Raw genomic sequence first — 24138 nt, forward strand, 5'->3', positions numbered from 1 at the left:
GCACCAAAAACTGGTTCAATGACCGTGGGATTACTGTGCTTGATTGGCCTCTCCATTTTTTCTCCATACTCTGGGTCCTTGGTTTCCAAATGAGATGCAAAAGTTGCCCAAACCAAGTACTGAGTACAAATGCATGCTTATACTTTTCAGAGGTCCGATATTGTTCTATGTACAATCCTTGTTTTATTGATTGCATGTAATATTCTAATTTTCTGAGATTGTGGATTTGGGGTTTTCATGAGCTGTACGCCATAATCATCACAATTATGACAAATCACGGCTTGAACTATCTTGCTTTGCACGTAATGAGTCTATCTCATATAGTAGTTTCACCTTTTAAGTTGCATTACTGAAATAAATGAACTTTTGCACGATATTCTAATTTTTCGAGTTTCATCTGTATATGGATTCACATTTTACATTTTCACTATATTTTTTTAATTTTGATTTCCCCAAGAGATACTTTAAGCATCATGTATGAATTCAATGCTAGTTAAGTTATAATTGCTGCAGAGGAATTCTGAACTTTGAAATAGTTACGAAAAACTGACCACTGTGGAGAAAGAATAGTTGGACTTCATTCCTCATCTACTTTTGAGCATATTAGCTGCAATTCTCAATATTCACTTGTCCTTCCCATTAAAGTTAACATGATGGATAGAGCTACTTAACCAGTTACTCTGACAGAGAGCCCCATTATCTTTAATGACCTAAAATAAAAGCAGGAACAGCACATCAATGTTAAAATGCATTAAGACTAATATTCAGTATCTGGATCCCTATTTAGAGCAGTAGTAGAATTTCACTGTTCTAAATCTTTTCTCAAAGATATAGATCAGTGGGTCTCAACCTTCCTAATGCCGTGACCCTTTAATACAGTTCCTCATATTGTGGTGACCCCCAACCATACAATTATTTTATTTTTTCCGTATTTTTCCCAAATATATGCGTTTTCCGATGGTCTTAGGCAACTCCTGTGGAAGGGTCGTTCGACCCCCAAAGGGGTCCCAGGTTGAGAACCACTGCTATAGATCATACCCTCCTATTCCATCCTGCCCTTGGTTTCCTTTGAGACTTTCCCAACTGAGATTTTCTTTTTCTTTTTTTTAATTTTTTTTTATTTTTCTTTAAAGAAGACAAGACAACACATACAGAACAAGAGCAGGGAGGAGAAAAGAAAAAAAAACCAATTTCATCAAACATGTCGTTTGGTTACAAGTTTTTGTGCAGTGGTTTTAACAATTAAGAATAAAGTCACTGATTATCCATTAAACATAGTTAAGTATTTCATTGAGCATTGTGTGTTCAAATTACCATTAGTATTCTTTCTTTTATGACAACCCTTGTTTCTTTACATCCATAATTATCTACTAGGTAACAATAAGTCTTTATAAAATTATATCACCATTCTCTAAAAAATTGTGGACTCAAAATTACAAAATGACAATGTCAGTTGCATATAAAGAAAACTTGTATAAGATGTTTTATAGGTGGCACTTATCCCCATCGAGAATAGCAAGAATGTCGAAGAATAAGTCTGAAAAATGCTGGAAATGTCAACATACGCCGGGCACATTCTACCATATGTGGTGGACCTGTCCTGAAGCTAAAAGATACTGGACTAAAATACACATGTGGTTGGAGAAAATGATACATAAACATATAGACCCAACTGAGATTTTCCAATACTGGGCATCATAGATCTGAATATCAGAGAAAAGAATAAAGTTAATAAAAGATTCTTGCCTCTAAAACTAGAATCCAATTAGGAGGAGGAATCAGGTACACTGCTGCCCATTAGGCACTCCAGGAAACAAAAGAATTGTGTTATTTACTTACTTTAAAAAGATTCCCTTGGTTATCTCTAAAGGCCCATATACAATAGGTTGTTTGACAGGAGTAGAGAAAGGATTTCTTATCTTTTCCAAGGTGTTTTCTTAACTACCCAACCTAACTTACAGCCTTGGAATTTCCTATTGGTCTCCATTCAACTAACTAGACAGGATCTGCTTAAGATTTCAAGAACAGCAAAAATCAGCTAAGTGCTGTTGTTTGCTGAGCTACCTATTTATAACCGGTAACAAACTTTGAATTCACTGGGATTCATCTCAGCTCAATCCATATATTAATTATTTCTATGAAGAGTTTTGAAAACTTATTCACAAGTATTCTGGACTCTGTATGAACAAAAGCTACCTTTTTTAATGTGTGTGTCTGTGTCTGTTTTCTTATTGTGTTTCCCCAAAATTAAGACAGGGTCTTATTTTCTTTTGACTACCCAAAATAAGCGTTTGGCCTTATTTTTGGGGAGGTACAGGAGGTGGCGAGCATGGTCCCCTCATGTCTGCTGCTGTGTTGCAATATTTTTGGGGAGGGCTTATTTTCGGGGGAGGGTTTATTTTAGCACATGCGCTCAAAAGCTCGATTCATCTCAGCTCAATCCATATATTAATTATTTCTATGAAGAGTTTTGAAAACTTATTCAGATGCATTCTGGACTCTGTATGAACAAAAGCTACCTTTGCTATTCATGAATACACCCCAGCTATCTCTACCATGTTTCCCCAAAAAAAAGACAGTGTCTTATTTTTACGGAAACCCGGTAGAGATAACTGGGGTGTATTCATGAATAAGACAGTGTCTTATTTTCTTTTGACCCCCGAAATAAGCACTTGGCCTTATTTTCAGGGAGGTCTATTTTTGAGGTGTAGGAGGCGGCGAACATAGTCACCTCATGACTGCTGCTGTGTTGCAATATTTTGGGGGAGGGCTTATTTTCGGGGGAGGGTTTATTTTAGCACATGCGCTCAAAAGTTCAATCGGGATTATTATCTGGGGAGGTCTTATTTTCAGGGAAACAGGGTAGACATCCATAAACCCAAAAGCAAGGTGTTATGCTGCCTTAAGAAATGGTTCAATACTGCACAACTTTTTAAGAAGCAGAATATGATTCTCAAGCTGAAGTTCTTTTCTAAAAGTGAAGACATTTGCTTGGTATTTTAATGTAAACTTACATAACTTTTTACCAATATGCAACCCAAAACTATGGTTGCATGTTATGGAAGAGCACGCAGAAATGTCATATTAGTTGGAATAATGTGCAGAATGCACAGTATATGACAATTTGCTTGTCAAGATATATAGTATTACAAATTATAAACAGTTTTTTTGTGAGAGGCGTTCATAAATTTGTAAATGAATTGTCATGTGCACACTTTAAAAAAACAAAATTATTAATGTCATGTGAAATTGGTTGAAAAAAAATTAAGACTAGAAAAGCTATAAAAAGAGAAGTCTCAAAACCAACATATTTATTCATCCTGTATAGTGTCCCCTCTAACTTAATTAAGCTAGAAGAATATGTTCACTAGATTTTTTTGAAAAATTCATTTAGACTCTTCTTTAGTTTCTTTAGACACATTTATCTAGGCAGGAATTATGTGTGCTGTTTTGTTAGAGAATGGTTTCTATAAGCACACAAAAGTGCAATGTAATTTATTTTGGAAATCCTTCTGTAAAATCTTATTTCTCCAAAATGAACTATAAAGAATGTGCAGGTCACATGTTGTTTTCAGACTAATTTCAGCAGTCCTTCAAAAGAGACCACATCAAAATTATGGACAGTTGATCTCTCCATTTCGTGGCAACATGTTGTGGTAGCAAAAGAAGAAAAATGGAACAACAACAAAAAAGACATCCAAGCAAAACAGGAAAAAAGGTTGGCAAAAAGAAAGAGCATGGTTTGCATCTTGATTCTGCACACTATAGAGCAGGGGTGTCCAAACTTGGCAACTTTAAGACTTGTGGACTTCCAGAATTCCCCAGCCAGCAGAGCTTTGGACACCCCTGCCATAGAGGTTTATGTTTTAGGATTTGTTTGCAACAGAATGCCAGAATTATCAAGTATATCATTAACAATTGAAAATATAGCATCCATTTTTATGAAATAGAATTTAAAAGTGCCATTTTTACCATATTTGATAACAAGACCAAAAAAACTAACAAAGTTCTAGGCTGCATAAACAGAGGAATAGAACAATTAATCAGTGGAACAACTTGCCTCCAGACGTTGTGAATGCTCTAACACTGGAAGTTTTTAAGAAGATGTTGGATAACCATTTGCCTGAAGTGGTGTAGGGTTTCCTGCCTAAGCAGGAGGTTGGACTAAACGACCTCCAAGCTCTCTTCCAACTCCGTTATTCTATAGTCTATATTCTATATTCTAAGATCATATGTGGTTTTTTCAGTAGGATAAACTGAAAAAGAGGCCCAGAAGGATAACAAGGAAATGTAAGTCTTTTGAGAAGAAATAGGAGAAAGTGGATATGTTTGATCTTGAAAAGTCTGAGGGGAAATTTAAAAGCATTTTTCAAATATCTGAATAGCTATCCCAAATTAGAGTGATGGATATGGTGTAATGGTCTTAATTTGTCAGAAAATAGATTACAGTTGAATGTTGTAAAAAGTAAAGACAGCTCAACATTGGAATCATTTACTACAGAGAAATATGTATAGCTGTTGAAAGATATTTTCGCAGAGAACATATAACATTTTGTGTCTGCATATGGTTTATTTAAAATTTGCCTGCTAATACACTGCTCTACATTTTAAGTCCTAATATTATATCTGTACCCACAAACCGGTGGATAATTTAAAAAAAAAAACCTTCCACAAAAAAATACTTTTCCAAATTATGTCTCATTTGTTATATTACAACATATAAAATACTGCTTAGATCTAAGTCAACATATAGATTACAGTTATAAAAATGTTTTTGGCTGAACATGCTTCCAAACATGAAATACAGGCAGTCCGTGCTTAACCTCCATTTAGAAACTGTTCAAAGTTGCAGCAATACTGGACAAAGTAACTTATGATGGGTTTTCTCATTTACAATTGTCACAACATCTCTGCAGTCACATGATTATGATTGAGGTGCTTGCTAATTATTGCATGTTTATGATGGTTGCAACATCCCGCCGTCACATGATCACCATTTGCAACTTTCCCAGCAGTTCGTTTCTAACAAACGAAGTCAGTGAGGAAGCCGACGGGGTAGATCTCAAGCCATAGTCTGGTAATATCTTGCTTGATAACCATGGTGATTCACATTGACTATGTGAAAATGGTGGTACAATTGGATGGCGACATGTGATGCTTTCCTTAGTGAAAGCAGCACTTAACAAATTTTCCAGTCCTTATTATAGTTGTAAATTGAGGATTACCTATAGATTAACTATAATATTTCCTGACAAAAGAATGTTGTTATTATAGATGCAGGTCCCATGTTTTCACAATTCTTGACATTCAAGATAATTCATTTAGATTATAAAATTAAAATGATATATCAGAATAGGCAACATAACATACAGCTAGATGTTCTGGCTGAAATCTGTCAACACTTTGCCGAGTAACCAGCCGATTCTTCTAGTTTCTGCCAAAAGTGAATTTCTTTATAAGAAAAAGAACCATTTGGAATCCTTTTAGGCACATCTGTTTTTTCTGCTTATCTCTGGAATTAAGTGCTAGAGCACAGAGCTTCCAAATAAATAAGTTGGTTCAATCGTAGATACCGTATTTGTTGTCTTTTCCTTAGATTCAGAAGCACAGTCTTTGCTGAATCTCAATTTAAGCTGTCTTTATGGATGCTACGTTCTGTATTGTGGTTATTCAGTTCATTAGTTTTCCACTGAATGCTGGTCCCATTCATGGGGACAGAGGACATCTGACTTCCTGTCTGATGACAAATACAGCAGAGGCATGACTGGCAAGAAAAAAAAAATCCAAACATTACTGGTTTGTTTGTTGGTTAATTTATTTTAGAGAAGGCTCATTTTCAATGGAGAGCAGAGTTCTCAAGACTGTAGAAAGCAGAATTAGGCTTGAGTGAAATTAAACTTATAACGTGTAGTAACAATAAAATACAAGGCAAATTTACCCTTAAAGGTACGTAATTCCTTGTTAAACTGTGGCTTACATGTAGTTAAATGTGAACAGATAAAAAATGTACTTCTTTTGTTTCACTGTTCCATACTTTCAGCTTCATTAGTCTACAAAACTATGAAACTTAGGAAAGGGATTTGAAATTGATGTAAAAATATAACTTCTTTTAGCAGGTGCTGTTAGAAACAAATACAATTTGTATTTCAGCTAGTTCTCTCTTCTTTTAAAAGCAAGAAGTCAAGTGGACTAAATTATGAAAGACGTGGCAACCGAAGTGGCTTGAGTTGTGATGAATTTGGTACAATATAACCATTCTTGAGCTTCTAACATTTTGGCACTTTCTGACTAGCTCTGAAGTGGTTCCTCTTTGGGAAACCTTCCACTGATAATTGTCATTTCCATATGAATAATGTGAAGAAATTGTGGGTGCACTGAATGCAAGAAGCAACCCATAACCTCCTCAATGCTTTCCCAATGTATTAGAAAAAAGTTCCAAAATTGTCAGCCACTATGACAAAATCCTGGAAATTCTCAACGTTCGGCATAACTGAAGAAAAGAAAGTTGGAAAATGCTACTGTAAAATATCCAGACAATGTTCCCAAATGTTTGTTTAGGCAGAAAGTGGGTTTTATAATTTAAATATCAATATTTCAAAACATGGGGTTGACTTGGAAAAGGATGAATAGAATTCTTTCATATTTACTTTTCACATTTTATTCTTCAATATTACTTTTGATAGGTTTAATGTAATGTTTTTGGCCCTTACCTGGAAACAGTTTTTGAACTTCTTGCTCACAAAGTAGAGTGCTATGGGATTTATGCAGGAATTGATGGTTGCTAGATTAATGCTGATATAATCGAAAGCCAACAAAAAGCTAGGATCAAAAACAGAAAATATTACAATCTTCCTAATGGTTGGCAAATATTCCTCAGCCATTATAAATTTGTGAAACTATGATGCCACAGCTGTGTCTCCTTCAAAACTCTCCACTGTCTCAGGTAAACATGAGTTAATAGAATTGCAGGTGCTTAGGAGAATTAGAAGAATTAGGACTATGAAGCACTGTGTTCAAATAATAAAGCTTTTATAAATGAATAGAAGCATAATATCAAACCTTGGGTTATAAAAAGTAAAATTCTGGAGCCATTTAAAATATAATGTGAGTTTTATAGCAAAAATGATGGCATAACAGTAAGTCCTCAAATTACAACTGCGCCCAGAATTATGATCTGAAGTCATGGTGGTTGTTAAGCAGGCTATTATGTGATCTCACCCAATTTTACAATCTTTTTTTCAATGGTTGTTAGGTGACACCACAGGTGCTAAGTAAATATCACCATCACTAAGCAAACACTGCAGTCATTAAGCAAACACAGTGATGGTTAAGCAAACCCACAATGGACTTTTTTCTTTGCCAGAAAATAGAAGTAAATGCCAGCTTGCAGAGAAAAAAAGCATTGTAAATTGTAGTTGTGACCACTTAATGCTGCAAAAAGCTGTAAATGCGGGACAATTGCCAAGCAACCAAAATACAATCACATAATGGCGGGGGGGGGGGGATGTTGATCATCAAAACTGGGTTGCAAATATCTTTTGGTTAATTCATTGTTCACCATTGCTAAGTGCTTGCTCATAAGTAAATACTATCTGTATTTAATATAATTAAGAAGAAACAGACCTAAAGATTATTATCCTTCTAATTACTTGGGAGTAGGCTCTTTAGAGGTTAATTATAAGTTGCCTGGATAATTACTGGAATAGCTGGAAGGCAACTGTCTTTTCACCTGCTTCAAAAACAGGTAACATAATATTACAAAGCCAAGGTGCATAACCTGCCCCCTTAGGTTGCCTGTGACCCTCAAATCTTTGGGAACACCACACTTCAGCTCTTCCCAAATAGCTGCTGAATTTTAATGTGTAATGTTGAAGAAGGGTTAAATCACCAATCCTCAAACTACAGCCTGTTGGCCGGATACGGCCCACCAATACAAAGTATCTGGCCCATGGAGTGGTGGGATTCATCTGTGCCTCTTGCCAATCACCATCGACCTTATCTTCCAGCAATCATTCACTCAAGCTCCACTTTAGTTATTTCACCAGTTGAGATCACTTCTTATCACACCGCTGCCGCCGAAGGTAAGTCCAAAGGGTGGGGGAGGGTCAGCTGACTGAGGGGTGATCTCGCCAGTTCAGTCATGTGAACCAGGGCCAATGGATGAGTAGAGAAGGGGCTGCTGCTGGCTTGAAAAAGCAGCTCTGCTGCCAGCTTGTAAAGTAGTGCTTTAAAAGTCTTTGAAAACGCTTTAAAAACAGTCTTTCGGGAAGTTTTTCACAGCCATATGTTCCAGAGCCGGTGAGTGAGTAGGGGAGGGTGAAGTACAGCAAGAACAAAGGCAAAATGGACTGCTAAATTGGCCATGCCCACCCAGTCACATGACCACCTAGCCATGCTCACCTAGCTGGTCTGCCCCTCTCCCGAACAGTTTGAGGGATTATGAATCGTCTCCCTGTTTAAAAGATTTGAGGACTCCTGGTTAAGTTATTAAACATACAATTAAATTATTATAGTTTAATTATATTTATATTAAATTCAAGTTTGATTTTTGTCTTGGCCTTCCCCCCTTTTTGGAAAATGGTTCCAGCATATTACTTAAAAATCAAATGGAACTGCAGTATTTCAAGAAGTTGAACATCCTTATTTAGAAAGTGGAGATAAACTACAGGAAAGACTGATTAATCATGCTTACTCTTAATAGTAATTAATGTATAAGTAATTAAAATTATACAGTTAGTGTTCAACATATTGTGGAGGAAAAATTAACCATAAAAAACCCTATTGTTAACAATAAGGAAAAGAATTTTGAAGACATTTTTGAGTCTCAGGGCTAAGTACCAAAGTCTCCAATCTTTTGCTGTTTAAAGATACAAAGAAAAGAAAAGCCAATAAAATAAAATAAAAAGGAATCTTGATATACAAAGGTAATTACATCCGTGGCTCCTAATTGAGTTGTACTTTCCTTGACAAATATGGTAAGCCAGCTGGTGTTTGTCCTAGATCAGCGATGGCGAACATTTTTTGGCTCGCGTGCCATAAGTGGGGGAAGCGCAGGGGGGTGACGTGCAGGCGTGCTGCACCCATAATGCAATACGCGACCCCCCCAGTGTGCATGCGCCCACTACAGGCATGACCCCCCCATTTTTGAATGCTTTTTTCACTTCCCCAGGCTCCAGAGGCTTTATAGGGGCATGGGGAGGGCAAAAACAGCCTTCTCCGCCCCCCCGGAAGCCCTCCGGAGGCTTCAGGGACCTTCAGGAGGCTTCCCTGAAGCCTCCGAAGCAGTCAAAATAACCCTGCGAGCAAACTGGAAGTGCTCGGAGGGTCATTTTAAGCTCTCTGAAGGCTTCAGGGACCTTCAAGAGGCTTCCCTGAAGCCTTTGGAGTGCTCAAAACGACCCTCCGAGCAAACCGGAAGTGACTTCCGGTTTGCTCGGAGGGTCGTTTTAAGCTCTCTGAAGGCTTCAGGGACCTTCAAGAGGTTTCCCTGAAGCCTCCGAAGCAGTCAAAACGACCCCCCGAGCAAACCGGAAGTCCATTCCTGAACTTCCGGTTTGCCCGGAGGGTCGTATTTTTGTGCTCCGGAGGGTTCAGGGAAGCTCATGAAGCCTCCGGAGGGCCTCCGGGGGGGCAGGGGAGGCTCTTTTCGCCCTCCCCAGGCTCCTATAAAGCCTCTGGGAGGCTTTATAGGGGTTTATAGGGGCTCTGGTTTTCTCCTATAAAGCCTCTGGGAGGGCGAAAAATGGCTTTAAAAAGGGTGAACTCAGCTGGCCCGCGCACGCATGCACGCTGGCCAGCTGACAGGGCAGTGCCTCGCATGCCCTTACAAATGGCTCCGCGTGCCACCTGTGGCATGTGTGCCATAGGTTCGCCATCACTGTCCTAGATTCATGGCTCTGATAAGTGAAATCACTGGAGATTGCAGTGTGACTAGAAGAGGTATTGACCCTGGTTGGATGCGCATAGTTGTGACCCTTCAGGTACAGAAGACCTGAGTACAATGAGTCACATTCCTATCATTTGCTGGTTAGACTATTTGATTGCCCTTAAGTTTTTGGGATGTCCAAAATTTATAGCTGGCATTGAACATAGATGCCTGCTTGCAGTCTGGTGGGAACTGGTTTAGTACCTACACCTCTGTTGCTTTGATTGCCTGTAAACATCTGGGCTCAATTAAAGATGGTGATCAGGATCTATAAGGCTCTTTTTTGCTCAATTCTTTGTTGCTTTGGGACCATCTATTCCAGGTGGATTCTGCTCATTCTATACGTGTTAGCTAAGGAGTTAGGATTCTCATTCCTTTAGGAATGGGATTTAGAATATGACCCTTTTAGTTGCAGCCCCTTCACTTAGGAGCTATTTGGTGTAGAGATGAAGATGACTTTTACCTATCACTTAGTAAAGCAATAAAAACAGTGCTTTTCTGCAGGTTCGTGAGAAAGGAGAACTTTAAATAAGGCAATCAGCAGTATCTTGGGGCAGATGTTAACTGCTAAGGAACATTGGTTATGTTTTATGTTGATTAAATGGCCATGTTTTTATAATCACAAACAGTACATAATTCCTTAGTAAGTAGAATATAAATACTTATATAAAACACAAATAATAAAATGTTATGTAGTCATGTTAACTCACTTCATGTCTTGCTGCATTAATCTGTCATCAAATTATTTAATAGCACACATTAAAATAGTACCTGAAGAATTCACATCTCTTGGGGTCCTTTTGGTCGTACTGTGTTTTTCTCAGTATTTGGGCTAGATGCATAGGAAACCAGCAAAGAGCAAAAATCACAACTAAACAGAAAACTGTTTTAGCAACTTCTCGGCGCTATGGGGAGAAAAATAAAAGACAATGATTTGCAAACATAAGCCAAGGCAAATGTGAAGCAACTAAGGAGGAAAATGGCTCAAATGAGTAATAGTCAAGAAGAAAAGGTTATTTCTAACAACCTGTCAAAATATATTCACTTGTGGAACAAAAAAAAATACAACTAAAAAGTATCAGAGAAAGTACTTATAGTTTCAAATATTGTGAAGGCAGAGGTCGGAATGGGACAAGTTGGTGCAGCCAACTTGCTGCAATGAATCGCAGCCAACTCATTGCAGAGCAACTCACTACATGACAATTCAATTTAAACATTTAAAATAATTTTTAAAATATTTAAATTTTTATTATTCAGATTTCATTTTGTTCCTCCTTTTTCATCCTTTATTTAATTATTCTATTTCACCATTTCTTAGTGTCACTCTTGTCCCACAGTGAACTGGCGGTAGTGAGTTGGAATTGTCCTAGATCCAGATGATGTTGTATTTAAATTAGACAACAACCAGTTTCAACATAATTCAAAATAAGAAATGTCAAAGTAATTAGTAAACAGCTTATATCCCACATGCTTTTAAAAAGCGGCGTTGTTTCAACAAAACTTTAAAAATGTGGCAAGATACAACAATATCAAAAGTTATAAGTTATCAAACTTTGTGGTAGTGTAATCCTCTAACACTTAAAACAGAATTTATCTTTCTCATCAACTTGATATTCAGGAATTTGGTTTAAATAATACAATTTGACTAAAGTTAAATTGAAACCCATGAGAAATGCAGTGCTTTTATATTGATTGAACGATGAAGAGAAAAATCAAAATAAAGAATTCTCTTAGAGAAAGATGACATTTCTTGATAATAAAATATTAGAAAATTTGATCCCTGATGGTTCTCACTCAATTAGCATTTTGAAAAGCCATAAAGACCTGGCTGTTTTTTCAGGTCTTGGACTATTGATTTGTTTCTGTGGTTGGCACTCACTTTGTTGGATGTCAATTGTGGGCAGCATGTTTTTTTTGGGTGGGAGGGGCTTGCCAGGTTTACCATTTTGCTCTTCTTCCTTTCATTTTTCTCAGTCATCCTGTTTTGTTATTGTTTGGTATACTATTTTTGTATTGTTTTGTTATACTGTGAACTGCCCAGAGTCCTTTGAATTGGTCGTTGTCTTTGAATAAATGAATAAATAAATGGTTGGCAATTATAGCAGCTGAGACCCAATACTTGGAATAGGTATTAGATCAAAGAAGGTTCTTAGTAAACAAAAAATCCATATACGAAGTAATTTGAACTTTATAATTTATATTTAATTTCGTTGTACAGGGTGCCATGACAATAAAGTAAACTAAACTATAATAATTACCTCATTAATTGCTTGCAATTTAAATTGCCCTAATGTTCTGATTGCCCAGCTACACTAAGTCAAAACTCACCTTTCTGTTCTCAGAAGAAATATTATTGAGATCAAAAGTTTACAAGATAAAACTTACATGACAGCGACTGGAAATGCAGGTCAAAAGTGTTTTCTTCTTACCTGCTTAAGATGTTCACTGAGAGCAATTCTCAAATTACTCTTCCTCCTGTTCAACATTTCACAGGTCATCAGGGTATAAAAGAAGGCCGTGAATCCAAGTGGCATACAGAAATAGAAACCAAAGAGCCACCAATGTTTTACTTCACTGTAAAACTGCAAAGACATCAAACATGACAGGTTGTGGCTAAGTAACTTGCAGGACCATTCTGCAATTTCCATAGAACATGCAGGCTACATTCTTCACGAGCTTTCACAACTAGAAGCTTCCAAAACTGCATTTCAAGGCTCAAGATTTAGAGCAATGGCTATCCTGTTGAAGAATTTTAGAAGATTCTCATTTCTGGAGAGCACCAAACTAAGAAATTGTTCTATACCAGAAGTGGGGAATGATGGCCCCTTTATAAGTCAGCAGAATTCAGGGAGTTGAAGTTCACAAGTCATAAAAGGGGCATAATCTCCCATCTCTATTCTACACAAAAGAGTAATTGGCATAAATACGACCACAAAAATTAGCACAATTGAAACTGTTAGGAAAATATTTCTATCTTTGCCTTTGATTTGAAAAGATCATTTCACAACAATCAGGACTAATTTAAGACATTCTGCATACCTCCTGTTCCTAAATAAAAGAGCCTTGGCCAGTCGTATCAGCAGAATTATCTTACAAGAGTTGTTGAACATTTAGTACCTGGATTATAGGCAGAATACACATGTACTAAACATATATTTTTGCATATGCTTGAATTTTTCTAATATATTTGTCATAAACAAAATGGAATAATGAGAATGTAACTTAATTTGAAGTTATAATGGCATTAAGGTGCATTATTTACTGGTTCATAATAAACCTCCCTAACACATTTTCAGAACATATTCAGAAAAGAATTGCTAATGACAACCCAAAACAATATCTATTTAGAATTGAAGCTATTGAATGCATCAAAGCTACTTCTAGATTACTCTTTGTTGAGATTGAATCTTACAGTCCAAAGATTTAAATATCCTTTAAAAAAATCTCACTATGTTCAGAAAAGTGGGACGCGATGACTCAGTGGCTAAGATGCTGACCTTGTCGATCAGAAAGATCGGCAGTTCGAAACCCAAGCGCTGTATAATGGAGTGAGCTCCCATTACTTCTCCCAGCTTCTGCCAACCTAGCAGTTCGAAAGCATGTAAAATGCAAGTAGAAAAATAGGAACCACCTTTGGTGGAAAGGTAACAGCGTTCAGTGCACCTTCAGCGTTTAGTCATGCCGGCCACATGACCACAGAGACGTCTTTGGACAGCGCTGGCTCTTCGGCTTTGAAACTGAGATGAGCACCACCCCCTAGACTCGGGAACGACTAGCACATATGTGCAAGGGGAATCTTTACCTTTACCTTATATTCAGAAAATATTTGCTCCAAAATATCTATAAATAGGGCTGTAACCAAATCTTTCTCCCACTATTCCTTTTTGAAAATTGCACAATTCTTAATGTCTCCCTCTCATAAACATAACACACACATACACAGTCTATCCATACACCCTGAGATAGGCAACCAGAGCACTGCATCAGCAGAATACATAACATTGGACTACATTTTAGTCCAATTACATTTTAGTTTCTGCTTTCCAATAATATACTGATTTGCATGGAAGATTCAGTAACATATTTGATTTGCATGAAAGATCCAGTGTAATCTAGTGATTACATTAGTGTTAGATTTGGACCAGAGAGTTCTAAGTTTAGGTCCCTTTAAGTCACTTTTTCTCAGTCTATCTACATGGTTTTTGTGAAAATAAAACCAGTGGAAATTCTCCAAATCTGTCACTTTCAACTCTCTGAGGGGAAAAAAAGTGGGATACAAATACAATAATTAAATCATTAGCTAAAGAAAGTTCAGCCAGAGTAAAATTTCCATTCCTACATTAAGGTCAAATGATTAATTATTTTAATGGGTAATTTTAAGCAATGTTAATTTAGAGAACTTTTCATGAGTAAAATCTAGAAAGATACAGTATATTGAGTGTTATCTTTTGATATGCTATTGCTCAATAACAAGTCCACTAAAATTTTGTTTTCTCAACTATTTTTAACCGCAATTATTATTAAAGATGGTATGACCAAAGACTAAGACCTCATTGCCTAAAACTATGATTTCATCAGAAAACTAAAGGGTGCAGGAAGAATGTTGTATGCTTTATTGAGATAAGCTTTAGTAATGTTACTGTGAAAGTCCGAAATCTGGTGAATGTCAACATTCACCGGTGAATGTCGACATTCACATAGTCGCTTGGTGTATGTCCGAAATATTTGCTAAATACCCTTATCCTCTCGACACCCTTACCCTAATACCCTTACCCTAATACCTCGGCTCCTCGCTTCCTTTTAAGCGTCTTCTATTCGTGGACTTCTTTTTTTAAAAAACCTGCGATCCTGCGCGGTTAGAACGAGTAGATTCCAGGACCGCGAATTGAAAAGCAAAAGTAAAGCGTTACGCTGACTCGTTATATATATGTCACCGTGAAAGACCGAAATTGGTATGTGTCGACATTCACCGGTGAATATCGACATTCACCAACATTCACCGGTGAATGTCGACATTCACCAATTTCGGTCTTTCACGGTGACAGTAACAAAAGTCTTGCAGGTCTACCTGTCTTCCTCTCCCTCCTTCTTCCTCCAGGAGTCAGAGAAGGTCTAGCTTAACTCTGTTTTTTGTATTTTACCTATCTGGACGTAAACTATCTTTCTTCTTTACCTATTTGCCCAATACCCTCTGGACTCCTTCTACAAGGTCACCTTCCTGGCTCCCTTCACCAGGATGTTTCTTCTCCAGAAAAATGAACATCCTGTGCAGATTTGCATAAACAATCTTATAACTGTAATTTATATGAACAGAGTGGCTGGATACATATAATGTGCTAAGTCCTAACATGGTTGTTTTGGCTTATCATATATTTCATTCATTATTTGTCGTGTATAAACTGGGCTTGACAATGCTTAAGCAATACCATTCTATGTTTTATGCAGAGGTAACCTGTGAAAAATAATATTAAGTGCCTTTCTTGCAGTTATCAGGCTCTGAATTATTCAATAATTTGGATTGGTAGGCAAACAACTATGATCTGCGCTATTTCTTAGCCCAGGGAATCTAAGGCCCTCCAGATGTTGTTGAATTAAAACACTCAGGAGTTTCTATACAGCAGAGCAGATTATTGGATGCAATACAAATTCCTCAACATACCCCTTTCTCACCATAAGTATCTTCTCATATAAACAAAAGAAGAAATAAAGTAAAGACAGAGTAGGGACTAGACTGAATAAGGAAGGTGTTTAATCAGCCTATTGAGTCTCTTGGGAGAAGAAGGCGGTAGGAAGCAAAAAAAAGTACAAGAATTCTCTTACAGAAAATAAGAGTTCTTGTATTCTGATATGTGTGTGTGTGTGTGTGTGTGTGTGTGTCTGTGTCTGTGTGTCTGTGTGTGTGTCTGTGTGTGTGTGTGTGAGGTGCTTATTGCTGGATATCACTGTATTATCAAAACTGGCTTTTAAATCCTAGTGATTAAATACTTCCTATCTGTATGTTAAAATCAAAGAGCACCAGGAGTCATGCGAATTGCCTGTCTAACAGAAAGCCTAGTCTGTTACCTTTTAAGGCTTTTAAGAATGGCTTTGATTCCAAAAGGTCCAGGTTAAGAATGTCTTCTGTGTATAATTGGGCCATGCTATCAGTAGAAAGATTAACTGTCTTGCTTGTGTGTCCAGCAAAAAGAGGTCACTTAACATGTCTTAGTCTGGAAAATGTGGAGTACAGCCTGTCTGTTCCAGTTACTCTGATTCTCTGGTTGTTTTAACCCCCTGTCTGGAATGTAACCCTTTGCATGGTATGCTGGGAGAAAGAATCAATGGTCTGAGTGAATATCTGTCTTGCCTATATACATTTTCTGTTCATTTCTATATATGAGTAGCAGACACACATACAAAAACATATACTTATATGTCAAGTGAAACATCTCCTATTCTCAATTATTTGTTATGAGTTGGATTGGTATAATAGGGGATTCCTTGTCCTCATCTCCTTTCCATTTAGTTGTTTATTCTGATGCCATTTCACTTGTTTTCCTATGAGAATATCATCATGCAAATAGCTAAGGATTATGTTTGGCTCTTTATAATCAGAAATCTGCTATTTTGTTTATGCATAACTAAATCAGAAAAGCTAGCTTTGGAATTAGATTAAACCTTTACTGTAACTACTATAATCTTAATAAATGGTGTTTGACTTTACAGGCATTGTTTACATGTGAAGTCAGCACACAAAAATAGGATTTCCCCCCTTTCTTTCCTTACCAGATCCCGCTAGATGTATTAAGACTACAGTTTATAAAGTTCCCAATCAACTTTCTCACAAGTGATGCTATTAAGAATGTCTGGAAGACAGTTTTAGTTAAATGTAGCAATGATAGAACTAAAAGCATTTTTTTAAAGACATGCTTCATATTAAAGGTAAAGGTTCCCCTTGCACATATGTGCTAGTCGTTCCCGACTCTAGGGGGCGGTGCTCATCTCCTTTTCAAAGCCAAAGAGCCAGTGCTGTCTGAAAACGTGTCAGTGGTCATGTGGCCAGCATGACTAAACGCCGAAGGCGCACGAAACGTTGTTTCCTTCCCACCAAAGGTAGTCCCTATTTTTCTACTTGCATTTTTACATGCTTTCGAACTGCTAGGTTGGCAGAAGCTGGGACAAGTAACGGGAGCTCACTCCGTTATGGGTGCCAGGGATTTGAACCGCTGAACTGCTGACCTTTCTGATCGATAAGCTCAGCTTCTTAGCTACTGAGCCACCACATCCCTTATGCTTCATATTAAAAGTAGGCAAATTTGGCATAAATGTGATAAAAATGGGTTCTCTTAGCAAAGCTCTCCGATCTAGATTCCACAAATTTATATAACATCTACATGTGAGTTGCACCAATGTAACTCTAGCAGAAAGGGCTACTCTTGAAGTTCCTTCAACTGAGCAATGCACCCAGCACATATGTAGACGAGACACCCTTATGAACAACAGAGCATCATTTGAGCAAGAAATTAATCCTTGTTCTAGAATTTGGGATACCTCTTATGCAAGCACACATTTAACATGCCTTCATGACTGAAAATAGCATGATATGCAATCGAAAACTGCATTAGACTGATTGATCACTGATTCATTTAATCTGAGTTCTATCTCCCTGTACCTGCCAGGTTGCTAATTTGATCTCCAGATTAATGTATACAGCAAGTGACCAGCGTTGATGGTAGAAATGGCTGCTGGATCTTTTTCTGCAGACAAACTGCACAATTCTGACTAGTACTATGCCCCTATCTTAAAAGAACACAACCATCAGCTAACTGCAGCCCTGCAAAGCACTTGCACAAAATATAAGCAACTTTTTAAAATGGCTATGTTGGGTCCTTTTCAACTTTTAGATGAAGGTACCTTACACTAAGTCAAATGGATCTCTCTTGTCTACTATTATTTGAAAGGCAGCAGTTCAAAATGTAGTCATTTCCAGCCCTAAATTTGTGATGCTCTTTATAATATAAATTAAAGGAAAATAGAAGCCAAGGTTTTTAGATAATTAAATGACTCAATCTGAAGATTCCCAGGATCAAAAATCTGAACATGTTTACAAACAAAAGGACATATAACTATTTTTCCCCAGGATCAAAAATCTGAACATGTTTACAAACGAAAGGATATGTAACTATTTTTTCCCAGGATCAAAAATCTGAACATGTTTGCAAACAAAAGGATATGTAACTATTTTTTCCCAGGATCAAAAATCTGAACATGTTTACAAACAAAAGGATATATAATTATTTTTCCCCAAAAAGTCACATCTTGTTTGGACTAAACTCTCTTCCTTCCACCAGTATTAAGTCACTGTGCTAGAGAAAATTGAATGCTAAAAATATGAAAAGTCCATCTTATTTAGCATTTAAAATGTGAGATTTTGAAGTTAAAAACTAAACTAAGATTTTTTTCAAATGATGAATTACAGCTGTTAAAGCTTACACAGTTTGCAACTAACTAATATTGTACTTCAATATAAGTGGCACAATCATCCTTTTGTCTAAAGTATGTAAGTCCACATGGAACTAGTTTTCTCCAGGAAATGGGCCTTTTCCATGTTCCCTAAGGCACTTGGTCTTTTAGGATTTAGATTCTAGGACAAACATTGGAAAGATGAACTTAAAAATAATGAAGTATTTTCTAAGAAAATACAAAGGAAGTAACCACAAAAAACTATGAAGTTTTATTGATATTAACCTGCACAATTTATTCAAAGATTTGCTAGAAATCAAATTTAAGTCGGGAACCATCATTTTAGCCTTAATTCATGTATTAAAAAACCTCTTTGACTTGTTTCAGCATTTCTTTTGTTGTGTAGACATATCTGTGTGTGTGCATTTGGTTGTCTCCAAATACACAACAAAAGGTAATTCCTTGCAATCTAGGGCACTTCTTAATACAACTTTGAATATGTTTGGAAAGGTAAGAGAACTAGCTATTTTCCCTAGGGCAAAATGAGAAGAATTTAACAAATCATAAGCAGTCATAGTTATCTTTTCTGTAACACTTTGTTTTGTTAAACTTCCAACAGCTGTAAGAGGAAGAAACTATTTAACTATTTCTAGCTGGTTCTTCCACGTACTCCCTCTTACTGCTTCTTTTTTCTATGGACCCCAGAAATGGTCTTTAGATAAGGCATGGGGCAACCTTAAACACCCAAGCAGCCACAAAGGTCCTAAGTGGAAGCCCCCCATTCAATTCTAGAGCCGACCAGAAGTCCGGTTCCCCCACCAAAGAGTCTCCTCCTAGCATGGCCTCCTTTATTCTTCTGCCAACTGGAACTACAGTTTACCACCACCACCACAGTCTCCTCGTAGCGCAGCCTTTTTCCTCTGCCTACCAGAAGTCCGGTTTCTCCATCATAGAGTCTCCTCCTAGCGCGGCCTCCTTTTTCCTCTACCTTTCCTAACTGAAAGTCCCATTAATTGTGGAGCCAACTGGTGACAGGGAGCCGCAGCAGAGAGATGAAAGAGCCACATGCGGCTCCAGAGCCGCAGGTTGCCAACCCCTGGGATAAGGGAATAGTCAGAAAATTAAAACTCCTACTGAAACTTGGTATTCTTTCATATAAGCTACCAGGGATTCAGGAGAAGAATAGAAAAAGTATCTATCAAAGCAACATGTATGTTTCCATAAGTAGTTACTGAAATGTAGCTTGAAAACTCAACAGATGAAAACTCTGTCCTTTGTTAAGTTAATGTCTATCCTTAAGTTTGCAGAAAACCTGAAGGGTATTGTCCTTGCCAGATGCTGTCCTGCCTTTACATAATCTGTACTAAGGTGCAATTTTTTTGTATACAGGTAGTCCTTGACTTACAACCATTCATTTAGTGACTGTTCAAAGTTACAACAGCCCTGAAAAAAGTGACTTACCACTATTTTTCACACTTATGGGCACGGCAGCATCCCCAAGGTCATGTGATCAAAATTCGGGTGCTTATCAACTGGCATTATTTATGACAATTGCACTGTCTAGGAGTCATGCGATCACTATTTGTAACCTTACCAGTCAGCTTCTGACAAGCAAAGTCAATGGGAAAGCCAGATTCACTTCAAGACTGCATGATTCACTGTGGTAGAAAAGGTAATAAATTAGGGCAAAACTCACTTAACAAATTTTGTACTCAACTGTGATCATAACTTGAAGGCTACCTGTACAACATGTGACCAGCAAAGAGAATGTTTAAGCCTTCCAATTTGGCTACTCTCTGTCTTTAGCACATCCCAACTTGCAGGAAAAAATTACCTACAATCATGATACTGTAAAAGCAGCTGGACATGCCTAGTTGTTGAACTGTGCTTCTTATTTTTTCCTGCTATACCATCAAGAGCCAAGGTGGCGCAGCGGTTAGAATACAGTACTGCAGGCTACTTCTGCTGCTGGCTGCTTGCCGGCTGCCTGCAATTTGGCAGTTTGAATCTCACCAGGTTCAAGGTTGACTTAGCCTTCCATCCTTCCAAGATTGATAAAATGAGAACCCAGATCACTGGGAGAAATATGCTGACTCTGTAAACCACTTAGAGAGGGCTCTAAAGCACTTTGAAGCGGCATACAGGTCTACATGCTATTGCTATTCTATCACAGCCTAAGTTGAATAAAGATAGATAGGTGGTTGGTAAGTAAGTAGGTAGGTCGATAGATAGATAGATAGATAGATAGATAGATAGATAGATAGATAGATAGATAGATAGATAGATGATAAACAGACAGACAGACAGACTGACTGACTGACTGTATTATGGAGGTAGATGAGTCACCAACAGCATTTTTTTCAATATATGGACAACAAATGCTTCATTTAAAACTCCTACATATTATTTTTAGAAGGCAAAGGGGTGGGGATGGAGTATAGAGCTAACTTCACCATTTTACTATTCTGCTATTTCAGCCTGTTTGGCAATTTCATCCCACTGTTTCAGAGTTCCAGTTCCAGTCCTGTGATACAAGAAATAATTGCCCAAAGATTAAGGACCAAGTTAAAGCTTCGAGCTCCGGAACCTACACTTAATCCTAACAAACCAGGAATCTATGTATGGGGACTATGAGTCAACATCAGCCTGATATAGCCCATAAACACTACAAGGATCCCACACATTTATAGACCCTTTACCTTACCTAATCTGAAATTACACTTGGAAGTTGTCATTCAAGAAGAAAAACTTTAATGCTGGTACAGCTATGAATGATTTAACCCTTTCTGAGTAATGGCCTGAGACAAGATACAACAATACAAGATGAAGGCAGCAGCAAAAACAGCAACAACAATAACCACATCATATTCCTCTTATAGTTATGTGCAAATGGGGAAAGACCAGTGTTCTAATTAGAACCTACTTTAGGAAGATCAAGTTGAAACAAGTGAAACAAAGCTGAAATTGAAATCCTACATGCATTTTCCCAGATTTTTGCTGTCCTATTCAAGGGTGTTATCCACAACGATCAATCAAATGTCTTCAGAACAGAGGAAATATTCCTTTTCATTCGTAGTTGCTCTTTTGCAAGTAGTATTTGGAGGCATAGCCATTTGGGTAAGTTTGGGGCAGTCTCTCACTCTCAGTTATAGAAACAAGGCAAGGGCAAATGCCTTCTCAAAACTTTACCCCACACGCTGCAGAGACTACTCAACACAGTTGTCAGGAGTTAACACTGACTCAAAGGCACAAATGCGCGCACACATCCATCTGAAATGGATATTTGGGGCATGCCACCTACCAACCCATTGGTAAAACTGAACTTTCAAAGCTAATAGCCTTTCATAAATTTGTTTTTTATCATCCCCCACAACACACATATTATTTCTCCTTCCATTTTTCTTAATCCTAATTCTCCAAATTGCCCCATTATTATTGATTAAAAGACAAACAATAATCACAACAAAATTGTTTTCCATAGCTGATATAATAACGTACTTTCAAGAAGCTGTTTTGTGGTATTAGCATACAGACTTTCAACTGCTCTTCATCGTAAGCATAATTAACCATCTGGAAACCAATTGCTTCTGGAATAGCCAGGATGAAGGAAATAATCCAAATACAAAAAATTTCAATGGCAGTAATCAAGGGAACACCAATTCCTTGAACACGACTCCAGGAAGCAACTGCACGGTACCTAAAATAAAGAAAGAAATGTACGTTGTCAGTTTCAGCTCTTTATAAAAGTTTAAATTTTCAACACGGGTATAATACAACAGACACATTTCAAGATTCTTCAAATATATGCCAGTTTAATCAAAAATTGGTGAAAACACTTAGTTGAAAAAGTAGTGAAGAACGAGCAGGTTAAAATATTGTGGGATTTCCGAATACAAACCAAAAAAATCTTGGCTCACAACAAACCAGTTTTACTGTGGTTGAAAAGAAGAAAATCTAAATAATTGATGTGGGAATATTAGGGGAGAGTGGAAAAGAGGACAAGAAATTGGAGAAGATGATAAAGTATCTGAAAATTAACATTGACATAAACCAGCCTTGGTAATCCTAGAGGTTATCAGTACACTGGATGCCATAGCATAAAACCATGGACAACAATTAGAAAATATGTACATTGACAAGATTTCATCTGTAAATTGTAAAAGGCCACGCTGATTGAATCCACATATCTTATTCACTTATACGTTGACCGAGTATGATAGTCTAGGTTTCTGAGAAGAACTTGATGCATCTGAAGGCCAAAAGCAGTCAAGAAACGGCAGGTGTGATTTTACATTGTCAGGTATATATAATAATAAAAACCTGGAGAAAGTAGAAGGGAAATAACTGGAGAAAATAACAAAATACAAAGACCTGAAAACAGAGATAGAATGCCTGTGGCAAAAAAGAACCAATAATAATAAACACCTTGATAAGTTGAAAGACAAAAAAGTCTAGATATTAGACATTGCAATAACTGGAGAGAGCAGAAGACAAAAGAAAAAACTGGAGAAAACCACAAAATATAAAGACTACAAATAGAAGTAGATGATTGTCGCAAAAAAAAGCAAAGCTACTTCCAAATAATAATAGGTGCCTTAAGTCCAATCCCAGACAACTGGAGCACCACTTAAACACCATCATCATTGACAAAAATACTCCAGTTGCATAAGGCAGCTTCACTCGGAACAGCTTACATCCTGCAACCATATCTTTAACACCATCAAACATCCACACCCAAGTCCTTGGAAAGGACTCAATAGGTGGATAAAAATGCCAAAGAAGCCAACCTAAACATCTGGCTGACTGTGCAACAAATTATAATATTCTTAGACACTTCCTTAACACTTTTGGGGTCCTTGGTTCATGCTTGAATTATTACATTTCCGCCATCTTTAGACTGAATCTAACTGTAACTCACATAATACACCCCTAAAGTATTTTCTGATAATCATTTATCACCACAAGATGCTTTCAAAATATGCACACCATCTCAAAGACAGACATTCCAGTTATAGATATTCTTTCTTGGCCCTGCCCCTGAAAGAACGAGAGGGTAATTTTCTTGTTACTTCTTGTTACTTCTCACTTCCTTGGCCTTCGTCTATAAAGGGTTTGACTGATGATGTCAATGAAATCACTGATATGGACACAGCTAAAACTGTAGACTCTCTGACATTCTTGAATTGTGTTAATGAACGAAATGGTTGCTTTAGACATAAAGTCTATGGCCATGATGGCGAATGTATGGCATGTAAACCAGGGCCCAACCCAGCTCCACAGCGCATGTGCGTGTGCCTCCCGCTTGCGAGCTGATTTTTTGGTCTCTGCCACGCATATGTGGGGGGAAGGGTACATGCGGGAGATGCACACACATGCATGGGGGGGCTCACACACACATACGTGGGGTGGGGGAAGTGGGGGGTGCACCCCCCATGGCCCATTTTTGGTTCCAGGAGATTGCAGGGAGGCCTGCTAGGCCCAAAATGGGGTCTGTGTGTGTGTGGGGGGGGTCATGCATGCATGTGCCGGGTGGGCAGAGGGAGTGCCAGGAGTGTCACTGTTGCACCTACGTGTGCTTTTGGTACGTGACAACAAAAAGGTTAGCCATCACTGGTCTAGGGTATCCATTCATACCTTTAATTCTTTCAATGGGAAAAATGAGCCAGTTGAAGAATCATTGGTTTTTAGAGGTGAAAAGCACTTAAAGTAAGGTGGACCTTAAATTTTCTTGAAAAAAAAAACAGTTAATTGGGACCCTGGGGGCTTTGGAG

The 24138-nt window shown here is 37.6% G+C and overlaps 1 protein-coding gene across 1 annotated transcript in view; it reads right to left on the bottom strand.

Moving 5' to 3' along the window:
- Positions 1 to 2727: 2727 nt before the first annotated feature.
- EDNRA (endothelin receptor type A) overlaps positions 2728 to 24138 on the bottom strand; it is a 37742-nt gene continuing 16331 nt past the window's right edge. Inside the window, exons 4-9 of the mRNA XM_081959114.1 lie at positions 21866 to 22064; positions 12355 to 12507; positions 10697 to 10830; positions 6711 to 6819; positions 3843 to 5764; positions 2728 to 3755 (exon numbers count right to left, since the gene is read on the bottom strand). Coding sequence (XP_081815240.1) covers positions 5624 to 5764; positions 6711 to 6819; positions 10697 to 10830; positions 12355 to 12507; positions 21866 to 22064 — 736 coding nt within the window. The 3' untranslated portion in view covers positions 2728 to 3755; positions 3843 to 5623. The remainder of the gene's footprint in view (positions 3756 to 3842; positions 5765 to 6710; positions 6820 to 10696; positions 10831 to 12354; positions 12508 to 21865; positions 22065 to 24138) is intronic.

Source organism: Natrix helvetica (assembly GCF_964273705.1).
Source record: "Natrix helvetica genome assembly, chromosome: 7".
Lineage (NCBI taxonomy): Eukaryota > Metazoa > Chordata > Lepidosauria > Squamata > Natricidae > Natrix > Natrix helvetica.